General features: G+C 41.5%; 2 protein-coding genes across 2 annotated transcripts; both read left to right on the plus strand.

Annotated features, from left to right (window-relative positions):
* The first annotated feature begins 1,224 nt into the window (after positions 1-1,224).
* On the plus strand, positions 1,225-4,291 carry LOC128725242 (ras-specific guanine nucleotide-releasing factor RalGPS1). The gene is made up of 7 exons (XM_053818970.1): positions 1,225-1,583; positions 1,660-1,987; positions 2,285-2,510; positions 2,565-2,790; positions 2,875-3,120; positions 3,195-3,566; positions 3,643-4,291. The coding sequence occupies exons 1-7, from the start codon at positions 1,225-1,227 to the stop codon at positions 3,893-3,895; spliced, it is 2,010 nt and encodes a 669-aa protein (XP_053674945.1). The 3' UTR covers positions 3,896-4,291.
* Positions 4,292-11,029: 6,738 nt separating this feature from the next.
* On the plus strand, positions 11,030-19,674 carry LOC128726391 (protein hu-li tai shao). The gene is made up of 12 exons (XM_053820197.1): positions 11,030-11,078; positions 12,376-12,956; positions 13,046-13,213; positions 13,446-13,756; positions 13,912-14,111; positions 14,178-14,301; positions 15,660-15,773; positions 15,876-16,161; positions 16,245-16,364; positions 16,449-16,520; positions 17,749-17,816; positions 17,903-19,674. The coding sequence occupies exons 2-12, from the start codon at positions 12,377-12,379 to the stop codon at positions 18,008-18,010; spliced, it is 2,151 nt and encodes a 716-aa protein (XP_053676172.1). The 5' UTR covers positions 11,030-11,078; position 12,376; the 3' UTR covers positions 18,011-19,674.
* The last annotated feature ends 1,318 nt before the right edge of the window (positions 19,675-20,992 follow it).

The raw sequence follows: 20,992 nt of genomic DNA on the forward strand, positions 1-20,992 counted from the left end.
CCGCGCCACTCGGTTTTCTTCTCGCTTCAAGCAACCACTTCATGGGCAACTATTACACATCGGTAACATATTTGAGATTGAATCGTCGACGGGACAGAGGTGATGGATGGGAAAGAGTACCTGCTCCCTGGTGGCTTCCCACATTTGTTTGCACTTGGCGTAATTCGTATCACATTAGTGATCAATTGGCCACACTACCAGACGAAACCGAACGGTGTCTGAGATAACGATGTCGATAATCTTCGTTAGAACGCACAAACACTTGGATCAGCGACCAAAGGCCTACAGGATTTTGATGGTTACGGCCTATCACGGAATTGGTCGCTTTTTTCTTTCAATCACGAAATCTTCTCGAGATAGAAAAAACACTACACGAATTGGTCTATCACTCGGTAGCGAATTTTCCTGACCAGGCATAAACCCGCGTGCCGTCTTCCGTGAACAGTCGCTTTTCTATGCACTGCTGACGTCATGGTAGCAGTAAAATGGCGGATTGCCATAGAAGTAAATCATAGAAACATTCGCACGAAGCAGCATCTGAAAGCCAGTAAGTAATGTACAATTAAAGAAAAAATGTCCTCAAGTAAATTTGGATTCATTTTCTTCATTAAAAATATTTCGAAAAATGACAAAGATATGACGGTGAGTAAATACTATATGTTTCTCTCATTCATTCATGCAAGCAAATCAACAGTAGGAAGACCTTCGATCAATGCTTAATTTGGGCATCCCAATATAAACTACCGGTAGAATTGGCAACAGTTTATTGACAAAAAAGAGCAACCCAATGTGATTTTTTACAATCTATGGATTTAGCTACACTTTTTTTGGAAAGTGACGAATGGATTTGACTATAAAAATGAGTAAATACGTTGTAATCTTGCGCTGTGTAATATAAACTTCATAGTTGACAAACGGTGGATAGAATGTCAGAAAGAATGTCAAAACTGCTAAACTTTCAAAACAAAACTGTAAATTGTTTACAAAACTTTCGACAAAATTGTACATTGCAAAAGCAGTCAATTGAAATACTCAAAGTAGTTTACGCTCCATAGGCAAACAGTGGTCTGGGTTACACGAAACCCACAAATTTACTCGGGAACGATCGAGTAGCTGGATTTCTTCGACCGATCCTGATACAACCTCGCAGAGGCGGAAGAAGAAGAAGATCTTATTTCTTAGGAGTACGATGCTAATTTGTGTATCGTTTTCGTACGGTGTCGAATGATGCGCTATTCAGAAATACCGCGTGATCTTGCCGACAGACACACGTGCAAAAGTAAGGTAGGCAGAGATACGAAGCCTAGTCGGAGCTCCTCATCAACAGGCGGCCACAACGAATCTTTCGATGGCGATGGAGATGATGGTTATGAACAACTTAGCACCACCGACGTGCAAAAGCATCGGCACACGGATAAAGCGATAGATGGAAGCATCGATACCCCATTGATCGAGAACGGCAAACGTAAATCCGAACGACATCGTGATCGTCATCAATTGGATGACAAACACTTGTGCCATAAAGCAACCGGAGGTTCGATCGAAAGCCTCAACGATGGATGTAGCACTTCATCATCCTTTAGGTAACTTGTCCTACCGACACATGCAGAGGCTTGCTGCGCCGAAATATTCTTTCATGTTCTCGTTGTTTCTTTCTAGACCATGGCATAGCTATTCAAAAAAATCCTACAGCTTACCGCCGAATACTACGATAAGCGATGTGGGCTCGATAGTGTTCAGCTGCCAGCAGGTGTCTCCGGCGGAACTTGCTGCTCAAATAACACTGCTGGATTTTCCTATCTTCAATGCAATACAACCCGAAGAGCTAACTGGCTGCGGGTGGACAAAGAAAAACAAACATACTCTAGCGCCGAATGTGGTGGGATTCACAAAACGCTTCAACCACACGACCTTTTGGACTGTACAAGAAATACTCAATGGAGTCAGCCCGAAAGATAGAGCAGAGATTATCAGCCATTTTATTAAGGTGGCTACCTGAAATATTTTACTATTTAGTTAATTGGGTCAACACTTTGGTACATAGCATTATATTTTACGATCCTGAAGGACTCTGTAACACTTCGGTGAGGTGCTTTTAATTAATTGTACAACATCAATCACCTCATCAAATTGTGTTTTCCTACATGGTCGCTTCAAATTAAGTCTGCGTTTGCCTGAAATTTACGAATTTTAAATGTCTATTATTTATTTTTTATCTATTTTTTATTATTGTGTAAATTAAGTGAAAAGCAATGTTTGTAATGTATTTATGTTGCAATTGCAGGTGGCCAAGAAATTACACGATATCAACAATCTCCACTCACTATTTGCCGTAATATCTGCCCTGAAGAGTGCGAGCGTGCATCGTTTAAAGGAAAGTTGGCTGTTGGTGTCCCGCAAAGACCAACAACAGTTAGATCGTTTGAGCCAACTGTTCGATGAGAGCGATAACTGGGCGGCTTTACGAAAATGCTTGAATCAGTTTAAACTGCCTGGAATTCCATATCTAGGTACGACTAAAAATTTATATCTGAATTTTTTTTTAAATCGTATTTTGTTCTTAGGCATTTTTCTGACAGATATTATTTACATCGATCTGATGCATCCTAGCAAATCGGGAGAGGAAAGTTATGCCCGCGAAACCAAAATGAATAATGTACTGCGTGTGTTGTCTAGCTACCAAAGTTCGAATTATACATTCATCAGCCCGGTGCCACCGACGCTGCGCTATCTACAGTCGCGGCGATATATCGACGAGCTTCAGAACATATTTGAGGAAGATCAATACAAGTAAATCATGCTTATTATACATGTTGAAATTTAAGCAATGTTGTTCAGCAACAAACAATTTCTCAATAAATTTTTTATGCTTAGAAAATCTCTCAACTTGGAGCCCACTACCAGCGCGCCATCCACCGCGTGTACCGTAAGACTACAAAAGCCAAAAACAGATCAGAGTGATATTTCACGCAGAAACGGGAGGACCATCGCTACTGCTCTAACAGAGGACAAAGATTCTCCAGATTCGATGATTTGCTCTCCAAGCACTAGCCACAACGCTACTGGAAGCGCGCGACAGTTCATACCTGGCCATAGGAAATGCTATAGTTTAGGAACAAAGTATGAGCACGCTGTTCTTTGTTGCGGATTGTGGTTATTGTGAAACCTATTTCATTCTCGTTTGCATTTTTTAGCATTTTTTATCCTAGATCTTCCGAACAGTCGAGCTCCTCGTCGGCATCGAACAGTCGGCATGTAAAAATGATGGATGGTCTGAACAAAATGCGTCACTTGCTCGATGATTCCTACGTGGAAGCAAGGCGTGCCCATAGCATCGGGGCAACCGCTAGCGGAGGCCCTAGAAGTGATCAAGAAACGGAAACTTATGCACCTTTGCATCTAGTAGAACTGGAACCCATTACGAGTGGCAATCTAGTAGAAGGTTACCTGAAGCGGAAGACGATTTTAAAGTACGGGCGCAAGCCGACTGTTGCTTCCTGGCAACGGTACTGGATACTAATAAGATCAAGCACGATGATATACTTCCCTCCAAAAACATTTAAGGGGTATGTAAAGATAAAAAGATTTGTGATTTCGATAGTGTTCGCTTTATGTAGTACTAAAATCATTTCATACTTACAGCAACGAACGAAGTAATTTTAAAAAGGAACCATCGAAAATATTTCCTCTCGAAGGATGGACTGCGGAAGAGTCCGATTTGCCGCTTCAAGACGAGTTCTTCCAGCTAGTGAACTACAACCATGGACACGCCTATCGTTTCAAGTCGGGTTCGAATGCGTCCGCAAAAAGGTGGCTTGCAGCATTGAAACAGGTGACGAGTCCCAGGCCAGCAGAACCCTTGTCGATCTCCTTGAATCTGATTTCATTTGAATAGCTTTTCTCCGCGTTCTCGCATTCGATTTTTATGTTTTGGATATTCGATGCTTAGTAGTACATTACGCATGCATGCCCAATATTTTACTAAGCAACGGAAGGTGATGCTGTTTTGTTTCATTATTTGTTTTATTGCTGAGTGTTTAGCGAACAGGATATAAATTAAATGCTTTGTGCCTCGTAGTGAAAAAGGTGTTGCGACAGTGTTTGTAAAACAGATATAGCTGTTATGATCGGTCTCTCTTCGGACACTGTGGTATTTTGCAATCTGTTTTTTCATTTATGCTAGTGTAAGGTAGGCAAATGCAAGAATTTAATATGCTTCAAGGCACACTATTGCCGAATCGTTTATGTGTCCATGGTCGTGTAACACCTTATAAAGCACTACAAGCTTAAAAGTAACAATAAAATCGTTGATTAAACTGGACGAAGATTTCGAGAATAAACTTTTGAATTTTTAAAAATGATATTTCAAGAGAAATTGAGAAACAAAAACGATCAGTCGTTATATTGGCTGGCATTTGTTCTGCCGAACAGATAATCTGCGCGACTATCGCGGGGTTTTGAGTACGCAACGTAGGTTTTGCACGAGTTTCGGGCGCACTTTGCTGGGAAAATGAAATTATTTGGATGAATGGGTGGGATCTGCATAGCGATGTTGAATGAATGTAGGTGGTTGGCCTATTTGTTGGCAGAAGGAGTTGCGGTAACCGGGTAAGCGGAGTAAGTGAAAGATCTGTGATGGTGGAGACACAGAGTTCAGGAGAGGAAGAATGGGAAAGCTATAAAATGGAAGTAAACACGTCTTTTATCATCTCTTGCTATAATGTGGAATATGTACAAGGGCATAACGAAAACAATGAAGATGCAAAAACTCGTAAAATACCATGGCTCGCAAATGTGACAATATGTACAGGATGGGGAAAAGAAGCTCTTAAATGACAGAAATCTCATTTCATATTGTTTCTGACGAAAGCGAAAAAATGTATGAAGCAGAAGGAAAAAAGTAGTAAAGCTTTAAACGGAAGGAAGTGAGTTATGGTTTAAATTTATAGCATTAGGTGACAGTAAAATTGTGAAATGGACAGATAGATCTGCTGATAAAATGTAAAGGGGTAGAGATAAATGGAGAATATGAACGATCTAAGTGGGAATCTCGAAAAACAATAAAAGTTATAGACAGAAAAGAGATTGAACAAAGGAGAGGTTACTAAACAACAGAAGCATGAAAAGGTGGTGTGGCAGATTACAACAAAACAAGCCCTTTTATTATTTCTCTCGAAATCGAGAAAACCGTAGATAAGGGGAGAATTGTAAAATATTGAGAACAAAAGAAAACATGCTCGATCTCACTTCCAACGAAAATAGAAAAATCTCTATCGAAAGAGAAGAAATCGAGAATGCTCTTTAACACAAAAAAGCTCTGGATGAACTAAACGGGAGTTTAGAAAGCTTACAGTAGAAAAAGTATCTAGCAAAAGAAAAAATGAATATAAAAATTGAAGATTTATGCAATAAAATTGATGCTAAAACGGAGAAATCTTATAGCATGGGAGAAGGAAGTACGTGAAAACTCCCGAGCACAAGATAACATAATGGAACATACCATAAATTGCGCAAGCGAATTCGAATGGATGAAAAGTATGAGTTTCCGAATATTTTCGACAATAACAAACTTTCTAAATTTATAGAAAGATTTATTTAAATTTTTTGGTGAATGGTCGAGAATAGTATAGTATAGAAAAAAGAAATTTCTATTATTTATTCATTTATTTTTTTATTTTTATTTTTTTTAATTTTTTTATTAATTTTCAAAATTGATAGATAATTTTCCATTATTTTAAAAAAAGTGATGAGTACTGAAATACTTCGAATATGGAATACGTCGAGATATCCATAAAGCCTGAGTCTTCACATGCTGCCACTTCCAAGCTGATCGACTGCAAGTTGATAGTGCGCTAAAGACAGTATGTTGAATTGATTAAATTATTTGAGAGGGAACATTGATATTCTTCTTCTTTGCTGGCCTGCTCAAGAGGGACGTACTCAAGTCCATGGCTGCAGCTCTCCATCCCCGGTTGCATCCGATATCCCGCAGGTTCTGCTCCACTTGGTCCATCCACCGAGCACGCTGGGCTCCCCGTCGCCTTGTGCCGGACGGGTCGCTGGTGAGCACCTTTTTGGTGGGGCATGAGTCCGGCATCCTCATGACATGCCCCAGCCACCGAATTCTGCCGGCCTTCGCCACGGTCAGGATGTCCGGCTCGCCATACAGCTCAGCTAGCTCGTGGTTCATTCTTCTCCTCCACACGCCCTGCTCCCACACACCGACAAAGATAGACCGGAGCACGCGCCGCTCGAAGACTGCGAGTGCGTTGACGTCCTCCGTGAGCAGAGTCCAGGATTCATGCCCATAGAGAACTACCGGTCTAATCAGCGTGCGGTAAATGGCACACTTCGTGCGTGGAAGAAGCCACCTGGACCTCAGGAGTTTGTGGAGCCCATGGTAGGTACAATTCCCCTGAACAATGCGCCTCCGGATTTCGCAACTTACGTTGTTATCCGGAGTTACGAGTTCGTAGCCGTCCACTGATACACTGCTCCCCAACCTGGCTATGTCACTGTCAGAGCCCCCGACGAGCAGGTACTTTGTTTTTGTCGCATTGATCATTAGTCCAATTCTTGCGGCCTCGCGTTTTAGTCGGGTTTACGCCTCGCACACCGTCCTAGTGTTCCGCCCGATGATGTCGATGTCATCCGCGAAGCCTAGGAATTGGAGGAAGCGGGTGAATATCGTGCCACGGATGTCGAAGTCCGCGCTTCTCATGACAGTTCTCATGACAGAGCGATGTTGAATAAGAGGCAGGAGAGCCCATCACCTTGCCTCAGACCCCGGTGAGATTCGAACGGATCCGACAGCATGTTCGACACCCTCACCTTGCACAGCACCCCATCCATCGTGGCCCTCAACAGGTGTACCAGCTTCCCAGGGAAACCGTACTGCTGCATGGTGTTCCACAGCTCAGTCCGATCTATGGTATCGTAGGCCGCCTTGAAGTCGATGAAGAGATGATGCGTCTGGATCTGGTGCTCTCGGCATTTCTGGAGGATCTGCCGTAGAGTGAAGATCTGGTCGGTGGTGGATTTGCCTCCAACAAACCCAGCTTGGTAGCTTCCGACGAAATCTTTAGCAAGGGGTGCGAGTCTGCAGAAGAGTATCTGGGATAGGATTTTGTAGGCAGCATTAAGTACTGTGATGGCTCGAAAGTTGGCACAGTCCATTCTGTCACCCTTCTTGTACATTGGGTGGATGACACCCAGCTTCCAGTCCTCCGGTATCCTTTCCTGCTCCCAGATTTTCCCAATTAGCTGGTGCATATTGACGGCAAGCTCAACCGAACCCACCTTGAATAGTTCTGCCACCAGACCATCGCTGCCAGCTGCTTTGTTATGTTTCAGCTGCTTCATGGTGCTAGTGATTTCTTCCAAGGATGGTGGGAGCACCTCGTCATCTGCCTCCCGGCTAATGTGCTTCTCGATTCTGCTTGCACTGCTGCTGTACTCCCCTAATTTCGCTCCGGTCAGGTGCCCGTTGAAGTAGCACTTCCACCTTTCGATCACCTATCGCTCGTCCGTAAGAATGTTGCCCTCCTCGTATCGACACATTGCGACGTTTGGCGTGAAGCCGCCTTGTGTCTTCTTCAACATCTTATAGAACTGGCGAGATTTCCCCGACTGAGATAGCTGTTCCATGAGTTGTTCGTCCGACTCCTCGAAGCGACGCTTCTTGCTCTCGAAGATCCGGGTTTGCTGCGTTCTCAGTCGTTTGTAGTGTTCCACGTTCTGACGGGTTTCGCGCTGTAGCATTCGGGCGCGCGCTGCGTTCTTCTCGGATAGTGCCCGCCTGCACTCGTCATCAAACCACTCCTTCTTCTGGCCTCGTGGCTTATAGCCTAGTGTCTGCTAGGCTGTGCTGCTGATTGCTCGCTCCACCATACGCCAGTGGGCGTCGAGAGACATTGTGGCGGTCGCGTTATTGTCCGGTAACACTTCCCCAAGCGCTGACGCGTAGCCCTCGGCAAAAGAAGGTGTTAGCAGCCGATCCGTGTTTAGGCATGGGGTATGCCGGTGACGCAGTGTGTTGGCAGCGCAGAGCTTCTGCCGTAGCTAGACCATGACCAGGAAGTGGTCCGAGTCGACGTTTGCGCCCCTGTACGTTTGTACGTCGATGATGTCCGAGAAGTGCCTTCCGCCTATAAGAACGTGGTCTATGTGGGAATACGTCTGTTGTGGTGACCTCCAGGTGTAGCTGAATCGAGGTTTGTTCTGGAAGAAGGTGCTACGGATGTTCATGTGTCTCGAGGATGCGAAGTTAATGAGCCGGAGACCGTTGTCGTTGGTCAGCTGGTGGACACTAAAGCTTGATTCGTTGGTTTATAGGCCTCCTCTCGCCCGACCTGAGCATTGAGGTCTCCGATGACGATCTTTGTATCGTGTTGTGGGCAGCGATCGTACTCCCTCTCCAGCTGCGTATAAAAAGCGTCCTTGTCATCATCGCTGCTCCCAAGGTGCGAGCTGTGCACATTAATTATACTCAGGTTGAAGAAACGTCCACGTATCCTCAACCTGCACATCCTGTCATTGATCGGCCACCATCCGATCACACGTTTTCTCATAGCACCCATAACAAGGAACGCCGTACCGAGCTCGTGCTTGTCTCCACCACTCTGGTAGTTCATGCAATTGCTATTGTACCGGCGCTCCGAAACTCCCTTCCAGCGGACCTCTTGTAGCCTCTTCCGCGGACTCTCACTTCCTCTGCGAGAATTTTGGTACTCCCGGGAGAGGTAAGAGACCTGCAGTTCCATGTACCGAGTTTCCAATCCTAATCCTTTTTCCGTTGCGGGGGTCTGGCATGATTGGTCCATATCGAGTATACTGTTTGGTGACTATTCGTTGCAATAGTACAGGGGGTGGCTTGCAAGGCCTCTCCCCCCGCCTCCTATCTCGTCGGTGGAACAACGCATCCTAGCTGTTCGTCTCGTAGGATGCCAAGACAGAGTGAACAGCCGCCCCTGACATGGGGAACAGACGCTGGTTTGAGCCGCTCCTAACATGGAGAACAGACGCTCGTGATGAACTGCTAACAAGTAGCAGTCCAATCCTCCTCTCAATTCAACCTTCTCGACCATCCGCCCAAGGGGGTGGGTTTCCCCGTGTACCCAAGCTTGGATATTTAGACGACAAGTTACCGTTCTGTACATCGCGGACGTATTGAGTAGGAGTTGGGGAGGAGAGCATATAGTAGCCTTCAGGAGGCGTCGGATCCACCCCCTTACAGAACAACATTGATACTGATGACTGTTTGGTTTGCTTAATGATTCGTTGTATAATCTTTCGCCTGCGCCTTAATGGGAATGTAGTAAATATTTGTGCTCGGTTCAACACTTTGAAGAGCTAAAGAATAGGTGGATCACGTTGAAAACTAAAATCATTACCTGTCCACCACCGCTATGAGAAAACAAGTAGTGTGCTAGTATAGGCGATATTTTTTATCGTTCCAGGAGCAGGGAAAAAGAGAAATGCTAAGTTAATTGCTATACACTCAAGAATATACTAACACAAACTGATAAATTTCTTTGTAAATAGTCGAATAAAGTTAGAACGTTTGACGAGCTTTCTTCCGTTTTTAACCCTTTCTATTCATCCTTCAGTAATGATGTTTGGAGAAGGTGCTTCTATTTTAAAATTTCTATTTTATTCCGCTACTCCTCTTCTTACGACTTTCACTTTGCTTTTTCGCAATCGATATGTGTTTTTTCTTATGCGAGAGACGATGTAGGGCGATCTTTCTTTTTGCATTTGTCACTTCAGTGAAAATACTATTTGACGAACTTCTTTTTTTAATTAGAGCTTTTTCACATCACCCGTTCTTCCCGCATCCAATTTTGTCGCTTAGATCAGAAATGATATCAACTATGTTATCTCCGCTCTCAAGCTTTTTCAAACCTCTCTATTCACATTTTGTGCATTACGAGTTATTCCGAGAAATGATGCTATATGAACTTTCGTCCATCCTAATTTTCGATCATTCACATTAATTTCCTAATGATGCTGGATGAGCTTTCACATCTACTCCCTATTTATTTCCCGCATTCGCCAGAAATTCTATTGGGAAATTTACACTTCAAGCATTCATATTACCCTTAACCCTTCTTTGTATGATTTTAAATCTTGTTCCTTTCTTCCAGTCCCAACAAAAAGTTCTAGGCCTGGTTATTCACAGAGACGTTTGTTATTTTTTGATAACTGCGTTTTGCTGTACGCAATAGTTGCTTAAAGATTTACCAGCAATAACAAATTTACAGTACAAGGGTCCTGAGTACCTTTTTTGTTAACTTAATGTTATGATGAAAATTTCCATCACCATGCAAAGAAGGGTAAAATTTCTCACTATCGTGGAAAATTGTATAGTTCGAACTTTTTTATTTTTAGGATACGACTCCCTCTCCTCTTCCCTATTGATTTCTAACTTTTGGAAGTAGCTTTTTACATACGTCCACCCACAGGCACGTATATTTCATCTTTCCTGACCCGACAAAATTCTTTCATTTTTTTTACTTTGATTATTTCGAAATTCGTAACAATCGAGAGAAATTGGATCATACATTAATTTATTCGCCATAATCACTCACCTCGGACTCCCTCTTCCTTATTCTTTTTCCATTTCGGCATATCTTAGCATTCGCGCCGATTTCAACGATGGCAACAGCGCCTAATCACACACCCAGCACTGTCTATGTTCGTAGACCACACTCAGTGCGCGCTGTACGCAGGCATCTCTACGTCCCTATGATGTGGCGATTATTTATCCATCCATAATTACTCTTCCCTTATTCCTTTTCCTTCCCTTTCTTATCTTATTTGCATTTCTCATGCAAATAATGTTAAGCAAATAACGGTTTTTGTAACAATTCAAATTAGTTTTGTGTCCTCTGCACAAGAAGTATCGGAGTGTACGACTCGTGCGTATAAACCGTACTTCCGGTGCTCGCAATGCGCATCACTCTTGCGTCGGGTTGTTCCATCATTTTCGTCAGTGTGAAAAATTTTCGACAGTGCCGTAGAGAAGACGCCGAGACGAAATTGAACGAAATTTTGGGAAACGGACATCGTGCAAACAGGTGAATAATCCAGAAAAGAGAAACTCAGCACCGCGATCCATGCCAACAGAGGCGCAATTTGCGTACGTATGAAGCGCATGTGAATGAAATAACGGAAATTAAGGGCACTGGGCAGTGCGGGCACAGGTCAAAAAAGTGAATCGAAATCGCTGTCCGGGGCACTCGCGCGGATGGGCGTGCCGCTGTAGCCAGTGCGATATCATTCGAATTTGGAAACCCATGCAAGAGCGGCATCTGTGGCTGTGAGTGCGCGTGTGTGCATGCGTGTGTAGTGCGCTAGCTGCGGTCAATCGCCGAAAAGATGAGCTGATGAGCAGCGTTATGAGGGCGTAAAAGTTTGGCAGACTTACTGCACGAGACTTGTATCTCTCATCCTGTATTGAAGATGACCCATCAGATGAGAGCGCAGGTTGTATTGAAGAAAACTGCACCGCGCTACCGTGTGCACTAAAACGACGTACGCTTTGGTGTGTGCGTAGTTTTAAGGATTCCGAATTTTCCTATTGCGCACCTACACGCACGCAAGAGAGCGTATAGATTTATGTATGTATAATATATATGTCACATGATGTACATGCGTCCCGTCGATAAGGGAACATGATGTGTAGCATATACATATAGGGCAAATGCGGTCATAATAATAGGCATATGCACAGGAGGGAGAGGGCGCTTATGTGCGTGCAACACCGTTGAGGCGGTGGCAGAATGAGTGACGAGATTGAATGGAACATGAAAAAAAAAAATGCAGCAATAAACAGGGGGCGCGCGCGAGAGCATAAATGACCCGAAGAGCTCATAGATTGATAGAGATGACATCATTTCTATATATTTACCAAGTGTAGAGTGGGTCCGGCTTACAATGGGGCGCTCTGTATGCGCTGCGCGGCGATGGTATTCGTTAGTCGCTTGCACTTGTTGTGTTCGGTCCTGTTCCACGGATTTACCGTTGAGTGTTGGTTAAAACTCTCAGTATCGTGGTTTAGCGATTGCGTTTAAAAGCAAGATAATCGATTCTGATCATCATTGCAATAGAATAGGCAGCATAGAAGAAGTCACAGAAATCGCACTAGTGCACTGATTGTAAGGTGACATTTTATTTATCTAAAGGGTTAGGCAAACTCGTACGATTCTGCAGTACAAGCGTCAAGTGCAGAAATCAAGTAGGCGCACGTAAATGTCAATATTTGAACAAACGCGACTTGTGTGACTCGATGCTTCGAAGGGGATGAAATCGATCGCAAACTTACGCCACAATGTTCTCACGAATATATTCAGGTAGATCATACATTCTTTGCAGGATGGCAACCGAAACCGAAACGGCAGTAATTCATACAAATGGTGGCCTGGAAACGGTATCCGAGGAGGAGGGGGCTAAGCCGCGCCCGGCCGATATTGAAGCAGATATGCGAGAAATGGAGCGGCGTAAGCGTGTGGAAGCAATCATGAATTCGCGCCTGTTCCGCGAGGAACTGGAACGAATTGTGGATGGTCAGATGCGCGAGGGATCGTCGACGATACTCCAACAGCTCTCAGACATCATGGGCATGCCGGCGGCTCGCATTGGTAGCGTGTTTAAAAGCTCCAACTGCGTGGTCCCGATCAACGATATCCGTGGTGTGGAGTCGATGGGCTACGAAAAGGGGGAAAAGATTCTGCGCTGCAAGCTGGCCGCTACCTTCCGACTGATGGATCTGTACGGCTGGACTCAAGGCATCGCATGCCAGATCACGGCTCGCCTGAATGCCGATCAGGAGCTGTTCCTCGTAAATCCGTACGGTATGCTTTTCCACGAGGTTACTGCCTCTTGTTTGAACAAGGTAAACATGCAGGGGCAAATCGTCGAACATGGAACGACAAATTTTGGCATCAACACTAGTCGTAAGTAAACTTTTGTGCTTTACCGTTGACCTTCAATTTGTCTATTATGTACAATTGATTATATGGTCGAATGTTTTCTTTTTTTTTAGAGTTTACCCTCCACTCTGTAATTCATGCTGCCAGACCAGACATACGTTGTGCAATATATGTAGCTTACAGCGCCGTAACCGCCATTTCGGCGCTGAAACAAGGATTACAGCCGCTCACGAAGCACACTGCCCTCTTGGGAGAGATAGCCTTCCACACGTATGCTGGAGGTAAGAATAGTATTGTCTTTGCTTGTTGCAAATTAAGTCTAAATAGCATTATTTCTGGAAATATCCGTTAACAAACCATCGCTTCTTTAGCTAATTGTATAGTATTGAAAAGAACTCTGCAGAAATTTGATAATTTTCAATAACCATTTTTTGTGAGAGCGTTCTATAATTTTAGAGCAATATATTCACTTCACAATGCTTTTTTCTTTATTTCCCTTACCGATTTTCACAGCACTTAACGAACCAGAAGAAAAGGATAAATTGTTGCGTAGCTTGGGACCAGTTTCGAAGGTTCTGCTGCTTTCCAACCATGGCGCGTTGTGCTGCGGTGAAACCATCGAAGAAGCATTCTACCACGTCACGCACATGGTACAGGCCTGTGAAGCTCAACTAAAACTGCTGCCAGTAGGGTTGGAAAATTTGATTTTAATCCCCGAGGAGACTCGTAAGGCAATCTATGACGCTGCACGGAAACCTTCCGGAGAGACACAAGATGCAGCTACAGCTCAAGCAGCGGATAACAAGGAAGGATTAGTTTCCAAAGTATGTGCATGTATTTTTGAAACTTTTTCTATTTATCGGATATGTAGTATGAGCTACTTATGGTGAAAGAAACGCCAATCTTTGCGCGTTCTCGAGTACGATAGAGGAATATTAGAATATTATCTACATTTATATGTATTTTAATCAATTTGTAGACCCCGAAGTGGCGTGTTGGTGGTTCCGAGTTTGAAGCCCTTATGCGTATGCTTGATAATGCTGGATTCCGGACAGGGTACATCTTCCGCAATCCACTGATCAAGGGTGACATTCCAAAACCACGCAATGACATTGAGGTACCACCAGCTGTGTCATCATTAGGCTATCTAATTGAGGAAGAGGAGCTGTTCAAGCAAGGGTAAGTAAAAGTTTTACTCTTTCTGTTAGACACGTGAAAAGTACATTAAAACGTTTCGTATTTTAGCATATGGCGTAAAGGAGATCCACGCAAGGTTGGTGATCGCACACGCTGGCTGAATTCTCCGAATGTGTATCAGAAGGTGGAAGTTCTCGAAACCGGTACACCAGATCCGAAGAAGATTACCAAGGTAGAAATTGTAACAATTGAAGGAAATCTGAACTAATGCAGCTAATAATCGCAAATGACACTACATAAAACGCGATGCATCACTTTTTCCGATGTTTCCTTCTGAAACGCCTTCAGATCAGACGACAAATTAGATCGATCATTCGACCTTTCGATTTTTTGGTTTTATCGGTTCATAACACAAGTCTTTTCTCCTCTTTATTCAGCGATTTGTATCGAAGCACGACTAACAAGTTTTTTCCCCGTTGGGTTGCTTTCACTAATCGTAAGGGCAATAGTAATATTTATTTCTAGGACTACCTTTTGCACAATGTTTGAATGATTTTTTTGTTTACTGAATTTAAAAAAAAACATAATCGAGTAACATGGTTTTTATTGATTGGATTGTAGAGTTTTAGCAGATTTTGTTTTAATTTTAACAAACATGAACGTTTTTATATTGCAAATCTTTTAAATGCTATTATATGCTTTAGTAAAGGGTGTGGTTTGATTTGATATATTTGTCTAGTCCTAACTAAAGCTATACATTGCCTTACGTCTGTGTGATGGTAGTGGCATGATATGATATGATATGAAATATGAAATGGACATATTGGGATTCCAGTATCTATCTAACATATGCACTAGCATAGAATCAAACACAGTAAACAATCCCGATAAAAGAGGAGCAAAGAATATTTATTCAATGCAGACACATTACGAACATCAGCTAAAGGTTGCTTTCATAAACTGATGTACTAGTGTGATTATTTAACAGTGTGCAGCTTAAAAAAATGCTAATGGCTAGTTTTTATACATTTGACGAAATTAAAATTATATCAGTAGAAATGCCGAGATTCAATCGATAAATTAAAAAAAATCACATCTCTTTACGCCCAGTATATTTAGCACTGATTGTTGTTAGCTAAGCACAAGTAGTGGTGAATTTGTCATATACCAAATGACACGAGACACTAAAAAATAACTACGTTGTTAATTTATCTGCAAGCATATTAACAATTATTAATAAAAAACCACTAGCCACTAGTGTGAATCAATACCAGTGGGTTTGTCCAAAAACTAAAGTTGGTGTTTTTTGTGTTTGAACTGTTGAACCTTGTTCGAAACGGTGGCCTTACATTATCTTCGTTACTAGAGTTAATGGCGGCATAAAGCAACATAAAGTTTTCGATAAGGGCGATAATGTGTAATGAAAAATATCAATCGCATACATTACAGGGTTGAAGTTTTTGGGTGTTGCGAACTGGTACGAAAATTAATGTGTCATTTTGTTAAGATCTGTGAAAATATTTGAAGCTGTACTATATGTTAACATGTTTGTTATATTGGCGTTTTGTCAATTCGTACAATCCAATATAGTGGGTAGCCGAACCATCTCCAACACATTCATCGACTCCGGTCAAGATCGAGCATGCTCACCAGTTTGTCCCAACAAACACTAACCCGCGGGAATTCAAAAGAATCCAGCAGCAGGTAAGCAGAAATTATTTAGCGAAAATAGAATGCACTTCCTGTGACAGTTCTTTTAAGAGTGTTCAAATGACTCGTTTCGTAATTTTTATCCATTTCGTGTAGATTAAAGATAATCGACGTGCTGACAAAATTTCGGCTGGACCGCAATCCCACATTCTGGAGGGTGTCTCATGGGATGAGGCAAACAGGCTGAAGGACGCCAACGTCTCTACCGCTGGAGATCACGTGGTACTGATGGGCGCCGCTTCCAAAGGTATTATCCAACGTGGCTATCAACACAACGCCACCGTTTACAAGGCGCCGTACGCTAAGAATCCATTTGATTCTGTAACCGACGACGAACTCAACGAATACAAAAAGACGGTCGAAAAGAAACGACACGGTGATGGTACGTAACAGAGAACTTCAGTGTCAAATGACAGCAATCGCAATTAAAATCAATCGGTCTCGTTTGAATGTTTGCAATTGCAGGCACAGACACAGATTTCTCCGAATCGGAAGCTCTTAGCTCGTTGCAGATCAGTGGCCCTACTAAGGGCGCTTCGCTCGTTAGTCCACCAAGCCAATCGGAGCAGGAAGACACTACAGCGGGTAAGATTGCGTCCTTGAATACATCAAGTGTGGCGGAATTAATCGGAATACTTCTTTCTTCCATTTGATGTGGTTGATTTGCAGAACATCACGTCCTAAGAATAGAAACGAAGCAAGCGCCCAAACCAAGCCAGCCAGAGGTGGTACTAAGCGACGGTAAGTAGAAATAGACAAACATAGCCTTGATCGTAATGGGCCATTCCATACCCAAACGTTCTTGCGTGTTTTACATAGTTTTGTGTTGTTTTTTGTTTGTTGTTGTTATAATTGGAATCACAAAGTAAGCATTAGCTGGTATTAGCGACTTTAGTTGATTAGTTTCAGGTTTCAAAAAAGACGGCGACCAGAGTGAGTAATCATACAATGAATCTTTTACATGATCTTTTACCACCGTCAACTTTTCTCTTTTCAATATTGAGGTATTTATTGTCTCATGTAAAAAGTTATGCTCGTTTTTGGTGGTAAGAGAATCATGATGTGTATCTATTTTTCATTGTCCGGACAAAAATAATTGTCGTCAATGCATATTCTTTTGCTAGAGACTATACCTCGCGTATGGTACGTAAATGTTGTAAAAAGGTATTTCTTTAGAAAATTGACAACTTACAGTTTTCATTTATTTTTTTTCTTTTGTTGATTTATCATCTGCGTTATGGACATTATTAAATCTCCTCAGATCTAGGTGCAGCATACTCAAAATACAGGTCATCTAATTACAATGGTTTTCGCGTGGCCACAAATGTGATGAATGTTCAACATTTTCACTTTATAAGACAGGAAAATATTTTGTCTATCTTAGCACAGAAGCTCTCCGTACCGATTTGGCGAGTGAACAATGGAGATTGCCCACCATGGCATACGCTTGGATCAAGCAACTTCAATGCAAGCGATATAAAATACGATAGAAATCGCTACGTGTATATGAGTATGGCCAATGACGCGCATCATGGAGAACTGCTATTTAGAAACCAAATATATGATAACAACTATTGCGATTTGGATTTAAATAGTCAGATGGTTGGAAATAATGCGTCAACGAATTACGACAATACATTGAATGCAGTAGAAAGTTTTCGAGTGGTAAAACCAACTATTCTTTTGAGAACAATCGATAGCATGTACCAGCTGTTCTCAACGATGGAGCAAGACATGAACGAATTGTTTGAATCCTTCACAATGATCATTAACAACATTGGAGAAAATATTGTTGCGAAGATTGATGATGAAACATTGGACGATACATTTCGTGATTAGATGTAGCATTTATATTTTTTTTATTCCTTGCTTGAGTTCTTAAGGCCATTGTGATCACAGTCACATTAGAAATAATTGATCGTGCAACCGATCATTATTAAACTATTAATTTAAAAATGTTATATCTCAGGGGAGCAAGTACAAAATGGCGAGCAATCCGACGCACATATGAGCACCTTTTCACACAGTAGCAAGGAGGTAAGGAGTGAATTTGTCTAAATGAAAATGTTTTATCACAAAAGGCGTACGATATTCTAAAAATGTATTTTCTTTCTGAGCTGCAGGATATTTCAACCGATGGATCCCCCAAAAAGGACAAAAAAAAGAAGAAAGGGCTAAGAACCCCTTCGTTTTTGAAAAAGCGAAAGGACAAGAAGCGCGTCGAATCGTAAATGCTTCTTTAAACACCACGGCAACTACCACACAACTGGGGAAAGTAGATGACGGATGTTTTTCAAGTGGCAATGAAGAACCTTTTTTGGGTTTTCCTTCCGCTGGTAGTATATATATATACGGTGTTGTACGACAAAGCGATGTTTGGCAGAACTATCCATCACACGAGTTTTCGAACGACAACCGGGGATAAAACACAACTCGGTGCGAACACGCGTACACACAACATTATTATACTCCGATAGTTTGTAAGATTGTCCAGAGAGATCAGCTTGTATCAATGTTTTCCTTAATTTGTTATTTTCATTTTATTTTATTTCTCACATTTTATTTGTTTAAAAGCGTATCTCCTCGTCAAGTCTTTAATTTGTCAAATTATGTTCGTAGGAGTGGACACAATTTCTCGCCTCTGTTGGCAAGCGAATGCGTGGTTTGATGTTGATATAACATCATAATTATGGACAAGTACCGACGGAAAGGTACACAAATATTGAGTTGAAAAAAGTAAGACAGTATAAACGCTATTTATCTATTGATGGAAAACAACTTTGTATGGCTTTAGGCAATATAATGCATTATCAAAGAATGACATTCGGGAATGGAATGTTTACCCTACGGTTCATTATGCCATGGGCACATTCCTTAGAAGCAATGCAATCAAAGGACGTTTATGTTATTGTCGTACCCCAATAGCTGTGCATCTGTCGCCACCCTGCCGTAGATGTAAATGCGAATAAGCAATCGCTAAAATTATATACCATGTTTTTTTCTTTATATTTTATTTTAATAACGACTATCAAACTAGAAGAAACGACGAGTAACCGCACACGCAACTAAAGAGCTGGGTTGACAATGCATCAATTGAATATTTTGTTACTTTGGCGCGATAATATGAGCTGGGAATGATGTGAGAATGGGTCATACGAAATATGACAACATGAACAAACATAATTCAGAGAAGTATATAAAGGCATGTTCGCTTTTTTCATATATAGACGGTAATACAAATAAATATGATGAAACGCATTAGATAAACTGATGAGTCGAGGAAGAAATGTAAAAGAAAATGATGGAAAATTCAACCATCATGCAACTAAGATTTACAAACACCCATCTATTTGCTTCTTACCGTTTGCCGCTATATTGAGCAAAAATGCGCATCTCAATATGGTGTTTTCCAGTAAAATCTTACTGTGAAGGAAAAAGAGCGACACAAACTGGACAGAGAAAAAACAGTAAAACCACACTCGTCGCTGTTGCTAGATGAAGATTAAGTGAAAAAAAAACAAACGGAACGCCAATTTCCACTGCGTGCATGGATTGCATAGATAGCTTTTTACTACCAATCGATTGCCTTTCCTCTTTGTTCGTACGGTTAATGTGAATATGTTTAATGCATGCTGTTAAACCTTAGGCATTCATGCAAAAATACATAAATACATCTAAACACTCTAGTAATACTGTATACCGTTCGATTCCTCTTTTACGGATTTGTTGAAAATCTGTTGGTCCCCGGAAACGATGAGGACGTGAGAGGTGACGATTGAACAAGAAGTACCCTTTGCTTCACACTCCTTCCTGTGCGTAATAGTCGCTTTCCAACAGCTTTCAGCCCCTATGCGGTGTTATGCGACGTGCGATATGATGGTTCCTTTTGCTATTTCCTCAGCACGTTTCCTTTTCGGTTTATTTATGTTGATTATTCTTTTTCGATTTCAATATTACATAAATTTATATATATATATATATATATATATATATATATATATATATATATATATATATATATATATATATATATATATATACATATAATTTTTTTATTATCCAGGTGAAGCACAAGATGTGCATTTGATATTACTTTCGAATATCTGTTGCTTCCCCAACTGATAATAAATGCTCGTGGATCAAATCCGAAGCAAAACAAAAAATCCGCAAATGGATTCATAATTCTGGGCCTACCGTGTAATATGTAAACTTGCAAGGAAAATATCCACTAGGAAGTATGCAAAACGACCTTGAAGGAGAGTTTGGAAAGGTTTTTTTTTATTCTTCAAAATCGGCGATTTGAATCTTGGTTAGGCCGTTCGCTGTGCTTTTCGTATCAACGCATCAGTATATAGGATATTTACAAAGCAGAATGAATCCCGTAATAGAGTAAATAAAAGCATTTTGTGTGTGTGTGTGTTTACGACGCTGCACGGCTTCAAAGTTGGTCGTAAGGACAAAGGAGATTTGAAACGGGCAGAACAAGTTGTCAGAGGAAGTACTCGTACGGTGTGAGTGTGTATTTAAAAGAAAATGAAACAATGACTGCTTTTTTATAAGTGAGCACATGTATGCATGTAATTCGCCTTGTGTAAGCTTTTTTCTATCATACACCACGCGTCGATGATTGCTACGACATGAAGAGAAAGCATTACATGAAAATATTATGTTGCTAAATACAGGCTTCCTGACATTAGTGGGATTGCCTCGGCTTAAATTGGTCAGCAAATATTTATTATTATCCTAGTGTTACACGAAACAAGACGAAGAGAAAGGAAAATCAAAATTACAAATTTTGATATTTATGCAGCAATGAACTGAAAATTGATCGAACACTCTTGCTCTCGCAGCCTCATAAGCTCATTTTTCGCTCCTGGAATGGTTCGTTTGCGGTTTTACTATCATTATCATTATTCTTTATTTCGTTTGTTGTAATCATTGCTGGCACAAATTTAGCCGTTAGTGAAGCAAACACAAAATGCAAAAAGAATCAATAAATCAATTCCCAAATTAGAGTTGTTTCTCTTCTTCGCTTTCATAATGCCGAATTATGCTGATCTAGGTTTTAAGGAAATATATGGAGTAACGTTCATCTCTTACAATGTGTGAACATTGTAACATGGTTAAAAATATATTGCACTTCCAAACTTTTATACGGAACATTCGGGTTAAATGCTTGTTAGTTCGATGAAGAGTCTTTTTATTGCTATGTA

This window comes from Anopheles nili, chromosome 3, assembly GCF_943737925.1.
Source record: "Anopheles nili chromosome 3, idAnoNiliSN_F5_01, whole genome shotgun sequence".
NCBI classification, from domain to species: domain Eukaryota; kingdom Metazoa; phylum Arthropoda; class Insecta; order Diptera; family Culicidae; genus Anopheles; species Anopheles nili.

Bases quoted from the DNA above. Each gene is read 5' to 3' on its own strand.
- LOC128725242 (XM_053818970.1), top strand. From the start codon at position 1,225: ATGATGCGCTATTCAGAAATACCGCGTGATCTTGCCGACAGACACACG. The intron at 3,121-3,194 runs GTATGAGCACGC...TGCATTTTTTAG, and splicing joins TGCTATAGTTTAGGAACAAA to CATTTTTTATCCTAGATCTT. The intron at 3,567-3,642 runs GTATGTAAAGAT...TCATACTTACAG, and splicing joins CCTCCAAAAACATTTAAGGG to CAACGAACGAAGTAATTTTA.
- LOC128726391 (XM_053820197.1), top strand. From the start codon at position 12,377: ATGGCAACCGAAACCGAAACGGCAGTAATTCATACAAATGGTGGCCTG. The intron at 12,957-13,045 runs GTAAGTAAACTT...CTTTTTTTTTAG, and splicing joins TTTTGGCATCAACACTAGTC to AGTTTACCCTCCACTCTGTA. The intron at 13,757-13,911 runs GTATGTGCATGT...ATCAATTTGTAG, and splicing joins AGGAAGGATTAGTTTCCAAA to ACCCCGAAGTGGCGTGTTGG.